Here is a 24671-nt window from a genome sequence, read left to right on the forward strand (position 1 = left end):
ACTGAGGGGGAGAGAGGTACAAAGGATAACATAATAGCTTTGGCCTTGGGTAGGTAGATAGATGGTGGTGTCATTTGGGGAAAGAGAGTATGCTGGAATTACTGGGAGGTAGGGGTGCATGAGCTCAGTATTACATGTGCGAAACCTGGGAGATTTCCAAGTCAAGAGGTTCAGCACGTTACGTTTTCTAGAAGGGGGGTATGTTCCAGAGTTGCACTGTTTAAAATGGTGGCCACTAGCCTTATGGGAGATACTGGGATCTAAATTAGCTAAAATTAAATATATTTAAAATTCAGAGTTTAAATAGGCACTAGCCACATTTCAAGTGCTCAATGGGGCTAGTAGCTACTGTATTAGACAGTGCAACGAACATTTCTATCACCATAAAAGTTCTATCAGACAACCCTGTTGTAGACGATCAGAGGGTTTCCTATTTCCAACACTCAGCTCTGACAAGTATTTGGGCGAATGTTCAGCTCTCAGTCTACCAACACCAAGAAATAGAATTCTTCTATATTTTGATCCCCAAATAAGACCTTGGGGTTGAAGATGAAGACATGAAACAAGTGGGAGGTGAAGCAAGATGGCCAAATAGAAGCCTTCACCAATCATTCTCCCTGTAGGAACACCCAATTAAACAACTATCTACACATAAAAACACACCTTTATAAGAACCAAAACTTGGATGAGCAATCACAGTACCTGGTTTTAACTTCATATCACTGAAAGTGGCTCTGAAGAGGGTAGGAAAGACAGTCTTAAATTGCAATGCCACCTCTCCTCCATCCTCTAACAGCAGCCACATGGCATGGAGCAACAACTCGTACACTTGGGGGAGAAAGATCACAGTGACTGTGGGACTTGGCACTGGAACTCAGGGCTGCCCTGTCACAGCAGAAAGCGATACTGGGCAGAACTCAGCCCAGTGCCCATGGAGGCGGCACTTAGAGCAGCCCTAGTCAGCGGGGAAGCATCCATCCCCAGAAGTCAGAACTTGGATTCCAGCAACCCTTTTCCCCAAAGGCTAAGGGACTCCAAGGTCATAAATAAACTTGAAAGGTAGTCTAGGCAACAGGGACTGATTCCTGAGCAAGTCCTCATACTTTGCTGAACTTCAAGCCAGTTGATTTCAGGGACATGTGACCGAGTGAGGCACCAGCCAGGGCATCCAAGGGAGTGCTTGCATCACCCCTCTCCCAACCCCAGGCAGCATAGCTCACAGCCCCAAGACAGATTCCTTTCAAACTTCTGCTTGAGAAGAGGAGACAGAAGAATAAAGACAACTTTGTCTTGCAATTTGGATACCTGCTCAGCCACAGTAAGATAGGGGGCCAGGCAGAGTTCTGAGGCCTCCATCCCAACCCCTATCTCCCAGACAACATTTCTAGACACATCCTGGGCTAAAAGAGAACCCACTGTTTTGAAGGGAAGGATGCAGTCCTGGCAAAATAAATCACCTGTTGACAAAAGAGCCCTTAGGCCCTGAATAATCAACAGTGGTAGCCAGGCAGTGCTTGCTGTGGACCTTTGGTATGACTCAGAGATTTGCTGGCTTCAGGCATGACATAGCACATTCCCTGTTGTGGTAGCTATGGGGAACTCCTCTTGCTTGAAAAAAGAAGACGGAAGAGGAAAGAGGACTTTGTTTTGCAGCCAAGGTACCAGCTCACCCACAGTGGGGGAGAGCACCGAGTAGGCTCTTGGGTTCCCAGTTCCAGGTTTTGGCTCAAGACATTTCTGCACCTGCCCTGGGCTAGAAGGGAGTCTACTGTCCTGAAAGGAAGGACCCAGGCTTGGCAGCATTCATCACAAGCTGAATGAAGAGCCCTTGGAGGCTGAATGAACACTGGCAATAGCCAAGCAATACTTGCCACAGGCCTAGGGTGGTGGTAGCCATGAGAAAAGACTCCTCTGCTTGTGGAAAGGAGAAGGAAGAGTGGCAAGGACTTTGTATTGCAGCCTGGGTGCCAGCTCAGTTGTAGTAGAATAATGCACCAAGTAGATTCCTAAGGTTTCTGACTCCAGGACCTGTCTCCTGGATGGCATCTTAGGACCCACCCAGGACCAGGAGGAACCCATAACCCTGAAGGGAAGGATACAAGTCTGGCTGGCTTTGCCACCTGCTGATTATAGAAACCTAGGGCCTTGAGCAAACATAGGTGGTAGCCAGGCAGTAGTTACTGTAGGTCATGGGCAAGACCCAGTACTGTGCTGACTTCAAGTCTGACCCAGTGCAGTCCCAGTGGTGGTGGCCCGCAGGAGTTTTTGTGTCACTCCACCTCCAGATCTAGCCAGTTTAGCACACAGACTCCATTTGTTTGGGAGAAAGTAAGGGAAGAGAACAAGAGTCTTTTCCTGGCAATCCAGATAATTCTTCTGGATCTTCTCTAAGATAACCAAGGTGGTACTTCTATGAGTCTGCAAGACTCACAGCATTACTGGACATGGGGTGCCCCATAATGCAAATACAGTTAGAGCAACCAAAAACTTAGATCACAATGCCCAAGTCCCTTCAAATACCTGGAAAGTCTTCCCAAGAAGCATAGGTACAAAGAAGCCCAAACTGTGAAGACTACAACAAACACCTAACTCTTCAATGCCCAAATACTAATGTACCATGCACAAGCATGACGACCATCCATGAAAATATGACCTCACTGAATGAACTAAAGAAGGCACCAGGAACAAATTGCTGAGACACAAAGATATGTGACCTTTCAGGTAGAGAATTCAAAATAGCTGCTTTGAGGAAACTAAATGAAGTTCAAGACAAAACAGAGAAGGAATTCAGAACCCTATCACATAAATTTAACAGACACTGAAATAATTACAAAGAATCAAGCAGGAATTCTGGAGATGAAAAATGCAACTGACACACTGGAAAATGCCTCAGAGTCTCTTAGCAGAATTGATCAAGCAGAAGAAAGAATTAGCACACTTGAAGATGAGCTATAAGAAAATACAGTCAGAGGAGATAAAAAAGAAAATAAGAGAATGAAGCATGCCTATAAGATCTAGAAAATAGCTTCAAAGAGGCAAATCTAAGAGTTAATGGCCTTAAAAGGGAGGTAAAGAGAGGAAAAGACAGGGGTAGAACATTTATCCAAAGAGATAATATCAGAGAACTTCCCAAACTAGAGAATGATATCAGTATTCAAGAACAAGAAGGTTACTGAACATCAAATAGATTTAACCCAAATAAGACTACTTCAAGATAATCAAACTCCCAAAGTCAAGGATAAAGAAAGAATCTGAAAAGCAACGAGAGCAAAGAAATAAATAACATACATTGGAGCTCCAATACATCTGGCAGAAGATTTTTCAATGGAAACCTTACAATTCAGGGGAGGGTAGAAGACATACAGTGCTAAAGGAAAAACTTTTATCCTAAAATAATATATCCAGCAAAAATATCCTTCAAACATGAAGGAGAAATAAAGACTTGCCCAGACAAACAAGCTGAGGAATTTCATCAACACCAGAACTGTCCTGCAAGAAATGCCAAGGGTAGTTCTTCAGTCTGAAAGAAAAGGATGTTAATAAGCAATAAGAAATCATCTGAAGGTGCAGAACTCACTGGCAATATCAAGTACACAGGAAAACACAGAATACTATGACAATGTAATTGTGGCCTACAAACTACTCATATATTGAGTAGAAAGACTAAAACACAAACCAGTAACAAATAATAACAACAACAACTTTTAAAGACATAAACAGTACAATGAGATATAAATAAAAACAACAAGAAGTTAAAAGTAGTACAAAGTTAAAGTGTAGAGTTTTTATTAATTTTCTCTTTGCTTATTAATTTGTTTATGCAATCAGTGTTAAGATGTCATCAGTTTAAAATAATGGGTGATAAGATTATTTGCAAGCCTCATGGTAATTTCAAATAAAAAAACACACAACAGATACACAAAAAAGCAACAAATTAAAACACACCACCAGAGAAAATCACTTTCACTAAAAGACAGAAATGAGGGAAAGAAGACCACAAAAACAGAAAATGAATAGTAACATGGCAAGAGGAAGTCCTAATTTATAAATAACAACGTTGAATGTAAATGGACTAAACTCTCCAATCAAAAGACAGAGTGGCTGAATCGATTAAAAAACACATATAGATTGAAAAACAGGACCCCATGATCTGTGGGCTACGAGAAACACACTTAACTTATAAAGACACATAGACTGAAAGTAAAGAAATGGAAAAAGATATTCCATGCCAATGGAAACCAAAATAGATTTCAAGACAAAACATCAGCAGCTATACTTACATCAGACAAAATAGATTTCAAGACAAAAACTATAAAAAGAGACAAAGATACATATATCATCATTATATAATGATAAAGGGATCAATTCAGCAAGAAGATATAACAGTTGTAAATAATATATGCAACCAATATTGGAGCACCCAGATGTCTAAAGCAAATATTATTAGAGCTAAAGAGAGATATCCCAATAACAGCTGAAGAAATTATACACCCTACTTTCAGAATTAGACAGATCATCCAAACAGAACATCAACAAAGAAACATCAGCTTTAACCTGCAGCACAGGTCAAATGGACCTAATCGACATCTACAGAACATTTCATCCAACGGCTGCAGAACACACATTCTTCTCCTCCACATATGGATCATTATCAAGGATAGACCATATGTTAGGCCACAAAATCAGTCTTAAAACATTTTACAAAATGAAATTATATCCACTACCTTCTCTGAACAATGGAATAAAAGCAGAAATCAATAACAAGAGGAATTTTGGAAACTATACAAACACAGGGAAATTAAACAGTATGCTCCTGAATGACAGAGGGTCAATGAAGAACTTAAAAAAGAAATTGAAAAACTCCTTGAAACAAATGATAATGGATACACAACATGCCAAAACCGATGGGATACAGCGAAAGAAATACTAAGACGAAAGTTATAGCTATAGGCACCTACATCAGAAAAGTCGAAAAACTAAAAATAACCTAATGATGCACCTTAAAGAATTAGAAAAGTAAGAGCAAACCAAACCCAAAATTAGAACAAAGGAAACAATAAAGATCAGAGATGAAATATATAAAATTGAAACAATGAAAATACAAAATCAATGAAACGAAAAGTTTGTTTTTTCAAAAGATTCATATAATTGACAAGCCTTTAGCCAGACTAAAAGAAAGCAATCAAGAAAGTAATCCCAATTATAATAGCTACGAATAAAATTAAATACCTAGGAATTAACCAAGAAGTGAAAGATCCCCACGATGGAAATTATAAAACACTGATGAAAGAAATTGAAGAGGACACAAAAAAATGGAAAGATACTCCATGTTCATGGACTGAAATAATCAATATTGTTAAAACATCCATATTATCTAAAGTAATCTGCAGTTTCAATGCAATCTCTATCAAAATACTAATGACATTCTTCACAGAAATAAAAAAAAAATCCTAAAACTTATATGGAACCACAAAAGACACAGAATAGCCAAAGCTATTCTGAACAAAAAGAACAAAACTGGATGAATCACATTATTTAACTTCAAAATATACTATAAAGCTATAGTAACCAAAATAGTATGGTATTGCTCAAAAACAGACACATAGATCAATGGAACAGAATAGAGAACCCGGAAACAAATCCACACATCTATAGTGAACTCATTTTCAACAAAGGTGCTAATAACATACACTGGGGAAGGACAATCTCTTCAAAAAATGGTGCTGGGAAAACTGATATCCATATAAAAAAGAATGAAACTAGACCCCTCTCTCTCACCATATTAAAAAAATCAAATCAAAATGAACTAAGGACTTAAATTTAAGGTCTCACAATATGAAACTACTAAAAAAATACATTGGAAAAACTTGCCAGGACACTGGAGTTAGCAAATAATCCTTTAGTAATACACAACCAAAGCAAAAATGGACAAATGGGATCACATCAAGTTTAAAGTTTTCTGCACAGTAAAGGAAACAATCAATAAGTGAAGACACAACCCACAGAATAGGAGAAAATATCTGTCAACTGTCCATCTGACAAGGGATTAATAGCCAGGATATATAAGGAGCTCAAACAACTCTGCAGGAAAAAAACCTAATAATCTGATTAAGAAATGGGCAAAGGATCTGAATAGACATTTCGAAAAAGATGACATACAAATGGCAAACAGGTATATGAAAAAGCGCTCAACATTAAAGTCAGAAAAATTCAAGTCAAAACTACAATACGATATTATCTGTCCCCAGTTAAAATGGCTTTATCTAAAAGACAGACAATAACGAATGCTGGTAAGGATGTGGAGAAAAGGGCATCATTGTGCACTGTTGGTGGGAATGTAAATTAATACAACCACTATGGAAAACAGTTCGCAGGTTCCTCAAAAAACTAAAAACAGAATTATCATATGATTCAGCAGTCCTATGGTTTGGGATATACTCAAAAGAAAGGAAATCAGTAAATTAAAGAGATATTTGCACTCCCGTGTTTACTGTAGTACTATTCACAATAGCCAAGATTTGGAAGCAATCTAAGTGTCCATCAACAGACAAATAAAGACAATGTGGCACATATACCCAATGGCGTATCATTCAGCCATAAAAAAGAATGAGGGCCTAGCCTTTGCAACAACATGGATGGAACCGGAAGTAATTAAGGAAAATAAACCAGGCACAGAAAGACAAACTTCACATGTTCTCACTTGTTTGTGGGAGTTAAAAATTAAAACAACTGAACTTGTGGAGACAGAAAGTAAAAGGATGATGACCAGAGGCCTGGAAGGGTAGTTGGGTGGAAGGATGGTTAATGAGCATAAAAATATAGTTATATAGAATTAATAAGTCATAGTATTTGGTAAAACAAGGTGACTGCAGTCAACAATTATTATATATTTAAAACTGACTGGAAGAGTATAATTGGATTGGTTGTAACGCAAAGAAAGCATAAATGCTTGAGATGATGGATACCCTATTTACCACCATGTGATAATTACACATTGCATGCTTGTATCAAAATATCTCAGGTACCCCATAAATACAAACACCTACTATGTACCTGCAAACATTTTTTGAAAAGACGATATGACAAAGAAAAAATAGTTTTTTTTATTTAGACATCTGCTAATCTATCTTAATAAAACAGATGAAGGAGATACACCATGAAGAAAGGGTGTGATGGTTAATTTTATTTGTAAACCTGAATGGGCCCAAATATTCACTTAAATATTATTCATGGGTGTTCTGGTGAAGGTGTTTCTGGATGAGATTAACATTTGAATCAGTAGACTGAACAAAGCAGATTTCCTTCCCCAATGTGAGTGGGCCTCATCCAATCTGTTGAAGTTCTAAATAGAACAGAAAGCTAAGACAATATTTTTTTCTGTCTTCAAGCCTGTCTTTGAGCTAGGACACTGGTCTTCTCTTGCCTTTTTTTTTTTTTTTTTTTTTTTTTGGACTGGAACTTACACCATTAGCTCTCCTGGGTCTGAATTTCTCAGCCTACAAAATCACACGGTCTAATTCTGTACACTAAATTTCTTTACCATCATCCCTACCGCACCCCACCCCCGCCCGCCCACCCAAACACACACACACCCTATTGATCTGTTTCTCTGGAGAACTCTGAATAATACTGAGGACGTGAGGGGCACGCAGAATGAACTCACAGAGGCAGTGAGTCTTTATTTGGATTTTGACAGAAGAACAGGAAACTGATTCATGGAAAGAGAGGGAAGAAGGGTAAACTAAGTGGGGAAATAGTTTCCTCAAAAATTTGTGTGCATTTGGATGTTGTGTGGAACTACACAAGAAACAGGGTACTGGAGGAAGACTCTATGTCTGGACAAGTGGAGGAAGAACTGAAGAATCGATCTGATATGAAAGCACTAATTGTACACTGACTTAACACTGAGTCTCACTCAGACAATGGGGATAAACAGAGTAATGGGAACCTGGCCATGTACTCAAGGAGTACACTGTCTAAATAGCCGTCACCTCCTACCAGGCTTGTAGGTGATAAAAATAGGTTTCATAAAATATATTCTTGCTCAATAAAGATGCAAGCCAAACATCACATTTGCAACATATAAGACAAATATTTTGCCAAGAAAATGCATATCAAAAATTACTATGTACCAAGGTACCTGAATTATAGATGGAAGGTCAAGTGAGGTGAATGAGTGAGTCCTGAAGCAAGCTGTGATGGAGCAAGGTAGACAGGCAAGAGCTTCATCCTGTGAGTAAATGTGCCTGATGTCTTGATTTATTTTGAACCAAAATGAACAGGCCACAGGCTACATGGCACAGTTGGGTTACTCCAACGTTTTAGATTTCTAAAATTATTACTAGCATAAGCTATGGCTCAAAGGCCACAGAGCACTGCTTAACATTAAGTTCAAGGTTAATGTTAGCTGCTTCATGAAACAGCACAGAAATGAGTTATAGGGCTACAGACAGGGCTGAAAAGAACCTTCTGTCTTTCAAAGGTGATAACTGTGTTTTCAGGCTTTGGAGCAGAATGCTCAGATTTGAGGGAAGATTAAAATCTTTATGATACCATCCTTTTTTGTTTTCCTGTGTGTTACATAGCCATGGCTTTCACTGAAATACCATTTTCTATTAGAATCCACTGGCATTTCCTTCCTGCTGATGGCTGGAAAAATATTTATCTTTATACATACATGAGCATATTTAAATCCCCTCCAATGTGTTGTTTGACTACTCAGTTTATTTCAGTTTTTATTGAAATAACTGTCCACTTGTACTATGGCTATCTTTATAAAAACATATGTAAATGTATTCTGTTTTGACAGGGTTTTTTAAAGTGCATTTGCTTTAGTTATTCATATTGGTGGAATTTAGCCACATTAATCATTTTTCAAATTTTCTGTGTGTGATTGCCTGCCATGAACACTGATGCCAGCACATTTCTTTTTAGCTACTTTTTTTGGGGTTAGAGAGATATTGCTGCAACTTCAGAACTGATGATTTCCGACAAGATTGTAATATATCACATACCACATTTGCAAGATAAAAGCTATGCCCATAGTTTAAAATCACTTAAAATATATGTGTAAAGAGAAAAGCTTAATTGATTTTCCAAATCACTTTCCTGTAAAGTTGAACTGTTTCTTAAAACCTTAGTTGTTTTTTATACTACTATATACAACACCCATCAGGATTTAAAATTCCAGTTATACTCAATATTAGCAAGGTCATTCTTATGCACCATTGGTAGAAACATAAACCAGTGTACTTTTGTCTACAGGGCAGTTAAGAGTTAATAGGCAATATACATAAGGAACATTAAAGAAGAGAAAAACCTTGAACCTGGAAATTTCACTTATGAGTATTCATCCTGGTTATGATATTCATTTTAATACAGCTGACAGCTGCAAAAAACCTTTAGAATAATATGATTACTAATAATAGGAGACTAAAATAAATTATGGCATATCCACATAAGGGAATTCTATGTAGCCATTAAAAAGGGTGGTTAGGTATGGACTCAGTGACTTAAAAAGGTGGTCCGGATACAATCATCTCTCTGTAATAGCATTTGTTTTAATGTTACATACATATGTCTGCTTGTATAAACACATAGAAAAAATTTAGAAGAATGGATCTTAACATGGTTTCTGTTGAAGAGAGGTTTTTTTCTTGTTTAAATTTTCTAATTTTTACATAATACATTTTTTATAGTTATAACATATATACGCACACACACACACACACAAACACACATATGCACTACAGAAGCTTCTTTTCCAGCTGTCTTGTCTCTAGGCATATGGACTTTGAACCAACCTAGCAGAAAGGGCCCACGGTGGGGGCAGGGAATCTGATGGCCCCATCCCTCCTAGACCTGATCTGCCTAGCTCAGCTGTCCCCTAACACAGGAGCAAGGACCCTGCTCACCAGACTGTCCTGGATGCAGGGAGTCTCCACCAGCCTCCGGACTCCATTCTCCACGGTGACTCCCAGCCAGTTGAGTGCTGCCCAGCACCAGAGGTAGTCGTAGCCGCCATGCCAGTAGCTCACAAATGCAAATGTCATCGCCGTGGAAAACAGTGTCCCCAGCAGGCCATGCTGGGACCCGCCCACTGGAATGTACACATACCTAGAGAAAGAAGAGGCTGTTAGGAGCCATGCAGAGGGCTGCCCTGCAACTCTGCCTGCTCCCTAGCTTGACTCTCCTGTCACACACTGCTGTTCACATATGCAGATCCTTCCTCGCTTCCAGGAGGCCAGATTCCTTGGATTCTCCATCCCACAAGGAGTTGGCAAAAACCCAAGCCTCAGCTCTGCAGGGTGTTAGGTTAAATGAACACACAGGCTCAAGAGCTCTCATTACTAGAGCAAAATAGCACTTACAAGAGGCAGGGCAAGAAGTCATGAATTTAGAGTTTCTGAAAGGGGTGGGCCCGGGCCCAACCCTGGAAATCCAATCACAGAATGGCAGTTAGGCTTCTGGCTACACGGGACCAGCAACCTTCAAGGCAGGTGATATGGTTTGGCTGCGACCCCACCCAAATCTCATCTTGAATTGTAGCTCCCAAAATCCCCATGTGTCATGGGAGGGACCCAGTGTGAGGTAATTGAATCATGGGAGTGGGTTTTTCCTATGCCGTTCTCGTGGTAGTGAATAAGTCTCACACGAGATCTGATGGTTGTACAAAGGGCAGTTCCCCTGCACAGGCTCTCTTGCCTGGCACCATGTAAGATGTGCCTTTGCTACTCTTTCGCGTTCCACCATGATTATGAGGCCTCCCCAGCCATGTGGAACTGTGAGTCCATTAAACTGTTTTTTCTTTATAAATTACCTAATCTTGGGTATTTCTCATAGCAGTATGAAAATGGACTAATACAGCAGGTGCAGATTTTACAGCTCAGACTATTAAGTTTATGGTAAACCCATTATTTAAATGCAGTTGGTAAGATCACGTTCCTAAACAGGCAGGAGCTGGGTGCAGCAGATGGGTGCCAGAGACGGTTCCCTAGCTTTCTAGGCAGGTTGCCCAGAAGCAGTCGTGAATTCACAACAAAGAAAAGGGCTCTGTGCTCACAGGGCAGCCAAAGTACCAGACAAAATGCACAGCCGTCCCCTGGGTATGTTCTCTATTGCCGAGACAGCTGCCTGAGTACAGAGAGACAGGACTATGTTCTTCAGTCAGTATTTTCCTGCTTGAGTTGGACAAAACTCACACCTTAGGCTGTTAGGACCTGGAAAGCTAGGAGCTTTTTGCAATAGCCTTTTTAAAAAACCCATAGGCCTTTGTTTATTGCTGATCAGTGCGTCTTTGTCCAACCTTCCTCCAGGAGGGAAAAGGAGAAAATCCTTTTCTGAATACACAGTATGTTCCAAGTACTAGACACTTTACATATACTACTTTGTTTGATTCTTTAAAGCACTATATGTATGGTTTATACCCACTGCCCCAGCATTTTAAACAACTTAGCATTTGTCCTGTTCATATACCATTTTAATTTGGGGGAGGCGATCAAACTTGTTTTTGAGGAGAAAATAAAATTGTTTTCGGAGAGGAAATTGTTCTAGTCAAAATGTTTTCAACAGGACTATTTTATTTTTAGAGATAGCATCTCTAGATGTTACCCAGGCAGGAGTGGAGTGGTGCAATCTTAGCTTACCACAACCTCAAGCTCCTGAACTCAGACAATGCTCCCACTTCAGTCTCCCAAGTAGCTGGGACTACAGGCATGCACCACCACACCCAGATAATTTAAATTTTTTTTTTGTAGAGATGATAAAAGTTGCGTAGGCTGGTCTTAAACTCCTAGCCTCAAGTGATCCTCCTGCCTTAGCCTCCCAAAGTGCAAGGATTACAGGCGTGAGCCACCACACCTGGCTTAATAGAACTGTATAGGTAGGCAAGCTAAAAACAAAAGCAACTTATCAGGCTATAAATCTTTTAAAAGACTATACCATTGTAATTACTTCAAACTATGCCACTGGACAAAGACTCTCTCCTTGACTAAACTTTAGTCAAGCTCCTCTAAGCTCTCTAGGCCTCGACCTTGGTGTCCATCTTTATTGTAGCAAGAATACTGCTAAGTCGGTTTAGAACGAACCCCCCACCTGCAGTATCTGATCATGCTCCAATATCTGGCCAAATTCTTCATCACCTACTCTTGGTGTCTGATCACCCTGGCTGCCTTCAGGAGGAATCCTGTTAAGTCTGTTTAGCCAGAATCCCCCTATTTCCCAACGTTTCCTCTTAATAGTAGTCTACTCAATGACCTCCACCTTGCTCCTTGGCTATATCCCCCTTGTCCAAGCTGTATTCAGAATTGAGCCCAGTTCTGGCTGGGTGCAGTGACTCTTGTATGTAATCCCAGCACTTAGGGAGGCCGAGGCGGGTGGATCACCTGAGGTGAGGAGTTCGAGACCAGCCTGGCTACACGGCAAAATCCTGTCTCAACCAAAAACACAAAAATCAGCCAGGCATTGTGGTGTGGGCCTGTAGTCCCAGCTACTTGGGAGGCTGAGGCAGAAGAATCTCTTGAACCTGGGAGGAGGAGGTGAAGGTTGCAGTGAGCTGAAAACACGCCACTGCACTCAAGCCTGGGTGACAGAGCAAGACTCTGTCAAAAAAAAAAAAAAAATTGAGTCCAGTTCCATACTGAGGTCTCTTTTCCCCTATTACAATAGTTCCCAAATAAATTTTTTTACTGCTTCAACTACTACCTATATCTGGTTTTTCTTTGACATCCTCCACTCTCAAATATGTTCCAGTTTCCAGTTTGGATAATAAATTATTTGATCACCTTACATAATCCCATTTTATGGGTGAGGAAACCGAGGTTGAGAAATTAATTTGCCCAAGGTACACAGTTGGGGAGGAGAAAGACCAAGAAGCAAATCTGCAACTGTACACCCAACTTACTGCTTCCATTACATCCGTGGGCTAATTTTTAAAGTCCTCTATATTTCACCCCAATCAGGAACTATTAAACTGGAAGGTATGTGAGAATGTAGCAGTTTCAGAAATAAGTAAAGCAAAGCCAATTCTTTCATTTGTGCAAAAACAGGACCATCTTGACAATCAAGTTAGCAAATAGGCATCAAGCACTCAATACAGATTACGGAATCTTCCACCTGCTGTTGAGCATGTCTTTAGGCCTTCAGGGAATTCCTGGCACTATGGGAAACAGACATGACTTTGTTCTTGCTATAAGGATGGGCATACCTGCTTGTGAAACAATAGCAAACAAGTCCCATCATTAAGCTATGTGACATGGTACAAAGTAGACTAGGAAGGTTTCAGAGTGCAGGGGAGAAGGGTGTGAGCGAAAACAGTGGGGCAAAGGAGGCTGAAGGGCGAAGCCTCTCATTCTGGCAAGGCCAAGAGGATGAGTTTTGGTAGGCAAAGAGAAGCTTGGGTTCTGCGCCAAGGACACAAAGGAGGGGCTGGATGACAAGTCAGAAAAGCCTGACAGCCCAGGGCACAGTGGTCTTATCCGGTGTTCTGCTGCCCCCCAGAGGCTGCTTGGTTATTGGTGTAGAATACTCAGCGGAGGCAAAAAATGGGCCAGAATTACGCTGCTTCCTACCTGCATGGAGGTAACCGCTGGCCCATCATGAGGCCGCCCTTAACTTTACATAACCAGTGTTGTATGTAAAAATAAAATAGGGTGATCAAACCTATTGCAAAAGGATGAAGAACGACTTCTCTTTAAGGAAACTGTGCAGAGGGCTATTTTATAAAACAGATTATCAAATTCTCTTTTCACCCAACCTGCTTCATGTTGTTGTGGTTGCTATTGTTTAAATCGTATCTTACTAATTAAAAGTGAGCTGCAGCCAGGGACAGTGGCTCACGCCTGTAATCCCAGAACTTTGGGAGGCCGAGGCTGGGGGGTCACTTGAGGTCAGGAGTTCAAGACCAGCCTGGCCAACATGGTGAACCCTGTCTCTACTACAAATACAAAAATTAGCCAGGTGTGGTGGTGCACACCTATAGTCTCAGCTACTTGGGAGGCTGAGCCAGGAGAATTGTTTGAACTTGGGAGGCAGAGGTTGCAGTGAGCACCACTGCCCTCCAGCCTGGGCAACAGAGTGAGACTCCATCACACACACACACACACACAAATTAGCTGCGCTGTATATGTCAGAAAACCATAGCATAAAACCCTCTCATTCTCCACACCAATGGTACTTGATCTTGAATTCAACTCCAAGGAGGACACGTTTTCAAGCTTGTGATCAGGAAACATCTAGCCCCAAAATTACATGCCCAGCTATTTTGGGCATCTCCTGGAACCAAGGCTCTGTTACTTTGCCTTCAAAATGACAGCAGACAAACATCTCTGAAAATTCCTTTTATTCCAGAAATTCATATATGGCAGGTCTCCAAGGACATGAGGCTGTTTGTTTCAAACCAGAAGAGGGTATAGTTTCAAGACTGGAAGATAAAAATCCCTTCTTTATTCTTAATTTCTAGAAAACAGTACGTGTGGTAAAAAGAAGAGCAAACAGGTTATTTTCTTTTACGAATTCTACCATCTTCTGTCAGTTTCATGATTAATAAAAACAGAAACATGTCTCTTTTTTTAGAAAAGCAATAGTATGAAACTGCTTACTAAGATTCGCTGCACAGTAAATTGATTTCCCAATGGAAGAAAGCAATCAGCACCACCTTCTCAGCAAAGCAAAACTAAAAACCTTGCTTCTTGTCAGTGACTGTGTCAGGCTGAGTCTTCATGAAGCCTGCCTCGGCCTGGCTGGCTTCGTGTGGTCACCGCTTATAGAAAATGCTGCAGCCACCTTCTTAATTTAAAAGCATCTCACCGAATCAATGCACCATAGAACACCCCCAACTCAGGAGGAAGAATCCATATAAAATGTAGACAGTATTGATGACTTCTACCCTTTACTCAGTGCCCATGCGCCAGATGCTTGATGCATACTATTTCTAATCATTAAAACAACCCTCCAAGGAAATAACTAGGCCTATTTTACACAGGAGAGGTAAAATCTGCACCTAGAATGTTGTGGTTTTGGTGATCTATTTCCTGTTTAACCAAATCTTCAAAGCAGTCTCCACAGAAACATCCACTGATGTTTTATTAACTGAAAAATGTCCTTTCTAGGAAAGAATTCTTGCTCAAGAGAATAATGCTTACAATTTACAAAGGGATTTGAGCCAATGAGCTCTGTTAGCCACTGTTCAGTGTCAGAAGACAAGAGGTATAACTTCTGCTTTTGAGCGACTAAGTAGTCACCCTCTGTCCCACAAGCAGAGATAACACCTGCTATCTCAACTCCCTGACATCCTGCAGACGTCTGCCTATTTCAGAAGTGGGGCACAAAAAGTTGGTGGCTAGGGTGATGCTGAGTAGAGGTACATAAAGGGAGAAGAAAGTATCTAGCTCCCTCACACCTACTATGAAAAACAACACAAATATACGCCCTACAGTGGGAGACAGGGGTGGAAACAATCCATGTGGTAAACGCATTTATCTGAAAATCGCAACACTTCCTTTTTCCAAGGACCCATACAATAGCTCCTTGGCTTGCTACATTTACCACTTAATTCTATGACAGACTAATCCCAGACCCCAATAAGGTATGAAGATGAAGCACCAGACACTGACGGACGTGGCTTTTACTGTCTCCTGCACTGAGCCGAGGTGGGCTTGCTGGTTTCCTGTCATTATTTACCTATTCATCGGCCGAGCTAGGGCAGACAGTTGCTGACATCCTACTCCAGCTCCGCCTTAACTTTCCACCCTTATTTCCCTTCTCCCCACTTGGCTCTGGTGACAAATCCTAAAATCCTGAATAAAGGAGAATTTGATAGCTCCGTGCCCTTGGTCATACCATTTCCACATCTAGAAGATATTCCTCCATCCTCCCTGATTTTCCAACACCTACTCAGTCTATAAACTCCAGTTGATTTTCCATGTCCAGGAAGTCTCTTTTGCATTTTCCAGCTTGCAGTTTAACCCAGGAACCTACGGCGTGTACTGTCTGTTCCGCTGATTGAACAGCTATTTACCAAAATGTGTCTATTATGGGTGTCATTTGAACTAAATTATAAGATTCATTCAGACAGCACTAGATACGTGATGTGCGTATGCATATGCATGTATGTGTGTATTACACAGCTACTAGTCAACAGTACTTATATACGTAACATAATTTCCATTTACTGCTGCTAGCCTCGAATAGCTTTTAAACTTGTTGTAAATTGTCACCATTGTCATGGACCCATTATAAGCAACAGAAACAAAGGGAATATTGATTATAAGGTCCTGTACCAGGTACTGGGAGACTTTGGAAGACACCTGTTCCTAAAGAATACAGACCACTGAAAGACCCTGAAGTTTCTCCATACTTTGTAATCCTAATTACCCTATTAAAGTCAAAAGTATATGTCACTACACCTCTGGAACTACTCTAACCCTAAGAGATTTACCACCCAAAGTAAAAGTACTTGTCCTTCAAAGAACAGAGCCTTTAGTGGCTAGGAAAGGCAAGACTTTTGTCCATGTTACACTGGTGGTGAGGTGACCTCACCTTGGCTTCATCTGGGCCCTGAGACCAGTCCCTGTGCTCAGGTTTCTCTACAGAGCTGGCTGTGCTGTCCTGAGCCCAGTTCTCATGGGCAGTAGCTCCCCTGACCCAACCCTGGCTCTGGCTTTGGCCTTGGCCCACATTTTAGTGCTCTTTCTCATAGCCAATGATGACCCTCCAGTCAAATCTCCATCTTCTAGGTAGTTATCACAAAGGAAGCTACACATCTACTTATAAAAAGTTTTCACAATCTACCCATCTGACAAAGGTCTAATACCCAGAATTTACAAGGAACTTAAATGTATTTATAAGAAAAAAACAAATAATCCCATCAAAAAGTGGAAAGAAGATATGAACAGACACTTCTCAAAAGAAAACATTTATGTGACCAATAAACATATGAAAGAAAGCTCAACATCCCTCAGCATCAGAGAAATGCAAATCAAAACCATGATGAGATATCATCTCACACCAGTCAGAATGGTGATTATTAAAAAGTCAGGAAACAATAGATGCTGGCTAGGCTGTGGAGAAATAGGAACGCTTTCACACTGTTGGTGGGAATGTAAATTAGTTCAACCATTGTGGAAGACAGTATGGCAATACCTCAAGGATCTAGAACCAGAAATACCATTTGACCCAGCAATCCCATTACTGGGTATATAATCAAAGGAATATAAATCATTCTACTATAAAGACATATGCACACGTATGTTTTTTGCAGCACTATTCACAATAGCAAAGATTTGGAAGCAACCCAAATGCCCATCAATGATAGACTGGATAAAGAAAATGTGTGGAATACTATGCAGCCATATAAAGGAATGAGATCATGTCGTTTGCAGGGACATGGATGAAGATGGAAACCATCATCCTCAGCAAACTAATACAGGAACAGAAAACCAAACACTGCATGTTCTCATAAGTGGGAATTGAACAATGAGAACACATGGACACAGAGAGGGGAACAACACACACCAGGGCCTGTTGGGGGGTGGAGGGTGGGAGGAGGGAACTTAGAGGACAGGTCATCATGGCAGCAAACCACCATGACACACGTATACCTATGTAACAAACCTGCACATTCTGTATACATATCCCCCCCCTTTTTTTTTTAAGAAATAAGGAAAAAAATTTTTCAAAGGAAGATGCACACAAAAAGGAATATAATTTGCTTTTAATATCTCTCTGTCCAGTAGAGATAATAGCAGCATCTTAATAAGTAATAACCAGCAGTTGGTTAATGGGCAACCATAGGCTTTGTCATCCTCCAGAAGGCTAAGAGGAGTCTATTTTCAAAGCAGAGAAAATATTTTGAGCTGGGCTAATTCTCAGCTCCTTTACTAAAAGATGCTATATAAAAGCTTTATATGCAATTCTGAAAATTGTCTATTAAAAATTCTATGCCCTCTTTGGCAACAGAACATTGTAGAATTTATAAAATAGAAATTAAATTCAAGCTATATTTAGCCTACACTTCAACTTCTAGGTAAATGTAATTAGATGCCAACATTTAAAAAATAATAATTTCTTTCTTTTCTCACTGAGCTGGTAGTTCAGTGAGTTGAAGTACTGTGCTGATGAACCCAAGCTTGTAGCCTCCATCTTAGAGAAAGATTCAACCACGCCTTCATAGTTCAAAACCCAAACTCTGGCTTCACAAAAGCTCTATCTTTCTCACAGAAAGAGAGGCTGAGAGAGTATGAATGACTCAGTCTAAGCACATTTGTCGCTAGAAAACAGCCCAAGCAGCAACAGTGGTGAAATGGAGGACAAGAAAGAGGGCAGTGCTTGAGAGCTAGAAGATGTGACCTTGGCCCTGCTCTGCCACTCACCAACTTCTGTAACCCCAAACTTGTCAAGTAAACTTCTCAGCTTAAATATACACACTGAGTATGCACTAGCAGCACTAAAACCTTCTTTGAGTATGAGTTGCTCTGAAGATCAGATGAGACAATATATAAAGACTCTGGATCCACATTTAATTTTTTTTTAATCATGGCAAGAACACTTAGCATGAAATCTACACTAACAATTGTTTAAATGCATAATACAGTATCGTTAACTATAGGCACAATGCTACCAGTGGATCTCTAGAAATTCTTCATCTTGCATAACCAATATTTTATATCCATTGATAAGGAAAAGACCCCCTTCCTCTCACCCCTGGCACCTGGCAACCACCATTCTATTCTTCGCTTCTATGAGTTTGACTAGTTTTTAACCTTTAAGTTTAGGGGTACATGTGCTGGTTGTTATATAGGTAAACTCGTGTCATGGGGGTTTGTTATACAGATTATTTCATCACCTACATATTAAGCCTAGTATCCATTAGCTATTTTTCCTGATTCTCTCCCTCCTCCCACCCTCTATCCGTGGTGTTTGTCATTCCCCTCTGTGTGTCCATGTGTCATCTTTTATCTCCCACTTATAAGTGAGAACATGGAGTATGTGGTTTTCTGTTTCTGCTAAAGATAATGGCCTCCAGTTCCATCCATGTTCTTGCAAAGTACATGATCTCAGTGTTCTACATGGCTGCATGGTAGTCTATGGTGGATATGAACCACTTTTTCTTTATCCAATCTACCATTGATGGGCTTTTAGGTTGATTCCATGTCCTTGCTATTGTGAATAGTGCTACAGTGAACATCTACATGCATGTGGAGTTTGACTATGTTTAGATCTCTCATATAAGTGGAATCATACAGTATTTCTCTTTCTATCATGGGCTTATTTCACCTTCATAGCCTTATATATAACTGGAATCATACAGTATTTGTCGTTCTGTTATGGGCTTATCTCACTGAATAGAATATTCTTCACGTTCATCAATGATGTTGCAACTGGCAGGAACTTCTTCTTTTTTGAGGCTGAATAATATTACATTGTATGTATATACCACATTTTCTTTATCAATCAATGTATCAATAGATATTTAGGTTATGTCCATATCTTGGCTGTTGTGAATAATGCTGAAATTAATATGGAAGTATAGATATCTCTTCTAGATACTGATTTCAATTATTTTATATACTCAGAAGTGCAATCACTGAATCACATAGTAGCTCTTTTTTATTTTTCTGAGGAATCTCCGTACTGTTTTCCATAGTGGCTGTACCAACAATGTACAAGAGTTCTATTTTTCCACATCCTCACCAACACCTGTTACCTTTGTTTTTCTAGAAAATGACAGCCATCCTAACACATATGAAGTGATATCTCATTGTGATTTTGATTTTCATTTCCATGATGACTGGTGATATTGAGCATCTTTTGCACATATATCTTGAAACATACAACCTACCAAGAATGAATCAGGAAAATCTAAACAGACTAATAACAAAGAGATTGAATTAGTAATTAAAAACCTCACAACAAAGAAAAGCCCAGGACCTGATGGCTTCACTGGTGGATTCTAACAAACATTTAAAGAAAAAGTAATACCAATCCTTCTCCAACCGTCAAAAGAACTGAAGAAAAAGAACACTTCACAAACTCATTTTATGAGGCTGTCATTACCCTGATACCAAAGCCAGACAAAGACATCATTAAAAAACTACAGGTCAGCTGGGCACAGTGGCTCACATCTGTAATTCCAGAACTTTGAGAGGCTGAGGCAGGCAGATCACATGAGGTCAGGAGTTCAAGACCAGCCTGGCCAACATGGTGAAACCCTGTCTCTACTAAAAATACAAAAATTAGCCCAGTGTGGTGGTGCATGCCTCCTGTAATCCCAGCTACATGGGAGACTGAGACAGGAGAATTGTTTGAACTCAGGAGGCAGAGGTTGCAGTGAGCTAAGATTGCACTTCTGCACTCCAGCCTGGGTGACAGAGTGAGACTCCATCTCAATAACAAAACAAAACAAAACAAAACAAACCTACAGGCCAATATCCCTGATGCACATAGATGCAAGAATACTCAACAAAATACTAGAAAACGAAATTCAACGGTATGTTGAAAGAATTGGTTCATCATGATTAACTGGGATCTACCCCTAAGGTGCAAGGATGTCTCAGCTTACACAAATCAATTAGCATGATACATCACATTAACAGAATGAAGGACAAAAGCCTTCGTTATCATCTTAATACATGGAGAAAAAGCATTTGGCAAAATTAGACAAACTTTTATGATTAAAAACTCTCAACACACTAGGTATGGAAGAAATTTATTTCAGTACAATAAAGGCCATATATGACAAGCCACAGCTAACATATTTGACATTGAAAAACTGAAAGTCTTTTTGCTAAGATCGGCAACAAGCAAGAATGCCCACTCTCACCACATCTTTTCAACATAGTATTGGAAGTACTAGCTAGAGTAATCAGAAAAGAAAAATAAATAAAAGGCATACGAATTGGAAAGGAAGAAAACATTATGTCTGTTTATAGATAACATGATCTTATATATAAAAAACCCTAAAGACTACAAAAAACCCATTAGAACTAATAAACAAATTCAGTAAAATTGGAGGATATAAAAGTAACATAAAAATCAGTTGCTTTCCTATAAATAAATGATCCAAAAAGAAAATTAAGAAAAAATATCATTTTTAAAAGAACGAAAAAAAAAAAAAAAAGAAAAGAAAAAAATAGAATGACAAAGAATAAAATACTTAGGAATAAATTTAGCCAAGAAGGCAAAAGATTTATACACTGAAAACCATAAAACATTGATGAAAGAAAGTAAACACACACAAAAAAATGGAAAGATATGCTGTGCCCATGGATAGGACCCTGGAGATTTTAACACTGCATACACATGAAAGGTTTATACTTACTAATAATGGGCCAGCAGCAGCATACTTTATTCAACGAAAATCATGTTAAGTGTTCTTAACACACACACACACACACACAGACACACACACACACAAAACCCAAAGGGGTACAAGGAAACTTTTGGAGGTGATGGATATGCTTATTACTTAGATTATGTTGATGGTTTCATGGGTGCATGCATATGTCCAAACACATCAAATTGTACACATTAATATGTGCAATTTTTGTGTATCAGTTACACTCCAATAAAGCTGGGGTTTTAAAAAGCCATTATCATAACAAGTAGCACTCCTATATCTTTCATCAGCATTTGAAGACACCAAGAACACTGAACTGCTTGCTCAGGCATGTTCTTTACTTGAAACCATTAGTCCTAAAAGTGTCACTATCAGATCCAGGTCACTTAGTGCTATTGGGTCAAAGCTATGGATTCAACACCCACATATACCTGTTGATTATGCTTAATCCAGATGACAGCCAGCTGTTCTCCACACATCTAACACTGGCTGCGGAGGAGCCTGCAGAAGGTATGTGGGTGTGCCAGGGTAAGGCAGTACCTACTACGATTTTGTCTATCTCCAACATTTTGCCATCAAATAACTGTCACCCTTCCCCTCAGGTTCCCCCTTTATCTGCCAAGTAGAAAAGTCACCTGACCAAGTCCTTTTCTTACAATGAGTTACTGCAGTAACTGTCTAAAGAAAGTCCTTATACAGGTTTACACATTTTATCAGTTTAAGTGACCTAATGATGTCCTGGGAGGTCAAAGTCCGATGACACATGTGTCTTTGTGGTATTACAATCTTCATACCAGAGACTGTAAAACAAGCAAGCAAAGCAAAAAAACCAAAAGCACTTTTCAAGATGTCATGCATCAAAACTAGCTCCCAGTCACAAACAGGGACATGCCAAGGCCCAGGGGAGGTGAACACCAGAAAGGGGTATGTAATGTTTCCCTCCCTGGGGTTTCTAACCCTCTTCTTCTGCTTGAGAGCACACTGAAGCCTCAGCATCCCCAGGGCTCCCAGGCCCAGGTCTATTCTGGGTTATAAATAAATACTATATAAAACAGATTCTTTGGAGGTTTGAGCAAAGGAGACAGAGTGGGAATTTACACTCTTTAGTGCTGCAAAGCTGAGTCTAATTGCTAATAAAAAGGTCCTTGAAGCCTCGGTTTAATAACCACCAACATTTTCTGGCTGCCTGCCTGTCTTCCCACCTTTCTCCCAGGAGGATGCTAAAAGCATTTATAAGCTTCCCTAGGCCAGAGGAAAAGGTGGGGGCGGGGTGGGGGGGGACGAAAAGCCAGAAGTAAAGGGGCAAATGAGGATGTCCATATGATGAAGGGATGCATGACTTCTCCCACTGCACAGTCAGGAGGAGAAGGGGTAGGGGAAAGAGCCCACCCTTGCCCCCAAGGCATTTCCCAACCTTTGCTCCATCAGCAGATCCCAAATCCAGGGATTAAAATTGCCACCATCCTGGGCATACACCTCCTCTAATCAGCATGTGAACTATGGGTTTCTCCTGGATGTTTCCTTTCCATCTCTGCCTCTCACTCACATCCTATTCAGTGCCAGTCCTGCCGGTCCTAATCTTCAAACTCATTTATCATGGCTGTTAGGAAAATGTTCACTCTAAAATAAACTTGTACAACTTAAAGGTTACTGTGCTGGTACAATGCCTTGGAGTCTCTGGAAGAAAGTGCTCTGAGGACAAGTGCAATAAAGAAATGCCTAGCTGGTTCCCGAAGCATTTCATTCCTCATCTGGGTTTATGGTGTAATGATTTTGTGGCAGCTAAGCTGGAGAGGGCCCCGGAGGCGGGGTCCATGGCCTTGATAGGTGTATACTCCAGGTTTTCAAAGCAACCCAGTACCACACATATGAAGTCTGGTCTGTTGGTCAGTTAGCAAAAACAAAAATCAACAGCTGACGTGTGTAACATAAAGGAAAAGAAGAGGCAAGTTCTTTGTGGTCAGGAAGCATCTAGTCTAATAAGGGTGGGCAAGTCTCTACCTTCGGGGGTCCCACTTCCAGTGGATTCCCATTGTATTATGGCCTAAATTAAACCCATCAGCTTGGCTTCCTCTAAGTCATTCTCCAACTGCCTCTTATGCCACTAATTTCATCTTACCAGCCTCCAAAATAGATTCTCCACCCCAGTCATTAACTTCATTCCTGCCCAAACCTGGGCCTTGTAATCATGCCATGCCATCCCATCCCCCAAGCACAGAAGGCCTCTGGTCAGTCTTTTCCATCATTTGATCTCTCAAAATGGGTTTAACATTTACTTCCACGAAAATTTCCCCACCCAATCTCACCCTTTGATTCTTTACCTCTTTAAGATTCATGCATTCATCTCAACCTAAATGATTTCTTTCAACTTGCTGATGTGCTACTCTTTAATACTTCTGAGCTACCTCACCAGGCCTGACAGCATGCAGGATTCCTCACCTTACATCAATATCTGCAACACAGAATTATAAAATTTCCCTTCTTAGTCCACCAGAGTCTAATTTAGACTCCAAATTCAGGAGGACACTCAATAAATCCTAGTGAATTTCCTTTGTCTCCTGCTCTTTCCTTCATCCTTCTCATTTCCCTGATTCATCTCTCTTGCCTCTTCTTTTGACTGTCACTCCTTGTAAACAAAAGATGATTCTCCAGCTAGAAACTGTGACTTCATAAGTAAATATCACTGTTTATGTCTGCCGCCACTGTGTTCTCCTCTAAAGTGCTTTGGGGTTTCGAGGGAATATTTACGAAGTCAGACTAAATCATAGATACCAACCGGAGATACCCTGAGCAAAAGGGACGGCTGGCGGGGACTGATGGGGGGACACATACCAACGCCAACCTCTCCAAGAAAGCTGCTGGAACTACCGAAAGAAAAGGGAGATTTAACCACAAAGCAAAACTCCAGGGTTACATGTTTTTAAAATTAAAGCACTCAAGTTGTGATATTTAACATATATGACCTTAACTTTAAAAGCATCAAATAAAACCATGGCTGTGCCCATCAGTATTCGATATCTGCGAGGGGATGGGGTCCAGGAGGCCAAGAGTTGGCCTTTGCTCTATTACTTGGGTTAACTTTCCTGACGATACCTCTTCCTTGGCCAGGCACGTCACTTCAATTCCAGCGTGTTCGCAGGTCACAAAAAGAGTAGTGTGGGTCAGGCGCGGTGGCTCACGCCTGTAATCCCAGCACTTTGGGAGGCCAAAGTGGGAGGATCACGAGGTCAGGAGATCAAGACCATCCTGACTAACACGGTGAAACCCCGTCTCTACTAAAAATACAAAAAAATTAGCCAGGTGTGGTGGCGGGCGCCTGTAGTCCCAGCTACCCGGA

The 24671-nt window shown here is 40.4% G+C and overlaps 1 protein-coding gene across 1 annotated transcript in view; it reads right to left on the reverse strand.

Annotated features, from left to right (window-relative positions):
- LOC116268673 (protein-cysteine N-palmitoyltransferase HHAT-like) overlaps positions 1–10544 on the reverse strand; it is an 86414-nt gene extending 75870 nt beyond the window's left edge. The window contains exon 1 of the mRNA XM_031660473.1: positions 9915–10544. Within this exon, the coding sequence (XP_031516333.1) occupies positions 9915–10052 (138 nt within the window). The 5' untranslated portion in view covers positions 10053–10544. The remainder of the gene's footprint in view (positions 1–9914) is intronic.
- Between the last annotated feature and the right edge of the window lie 14127 nt (positions 10545–24671).

This window comes from Papio anubis, chromosome 1, assembly GCF_008728515.1.
Source record: "Papio anubis isolate 15944 chromosome 1, Panubis1.0, whole genome shotgun sequence".
Lineage (NCBI taxonomy): Eukaryota > Metazoa > Chordata > Mammalia > Primates > Cercopithecidae > Papio > Papio anubis.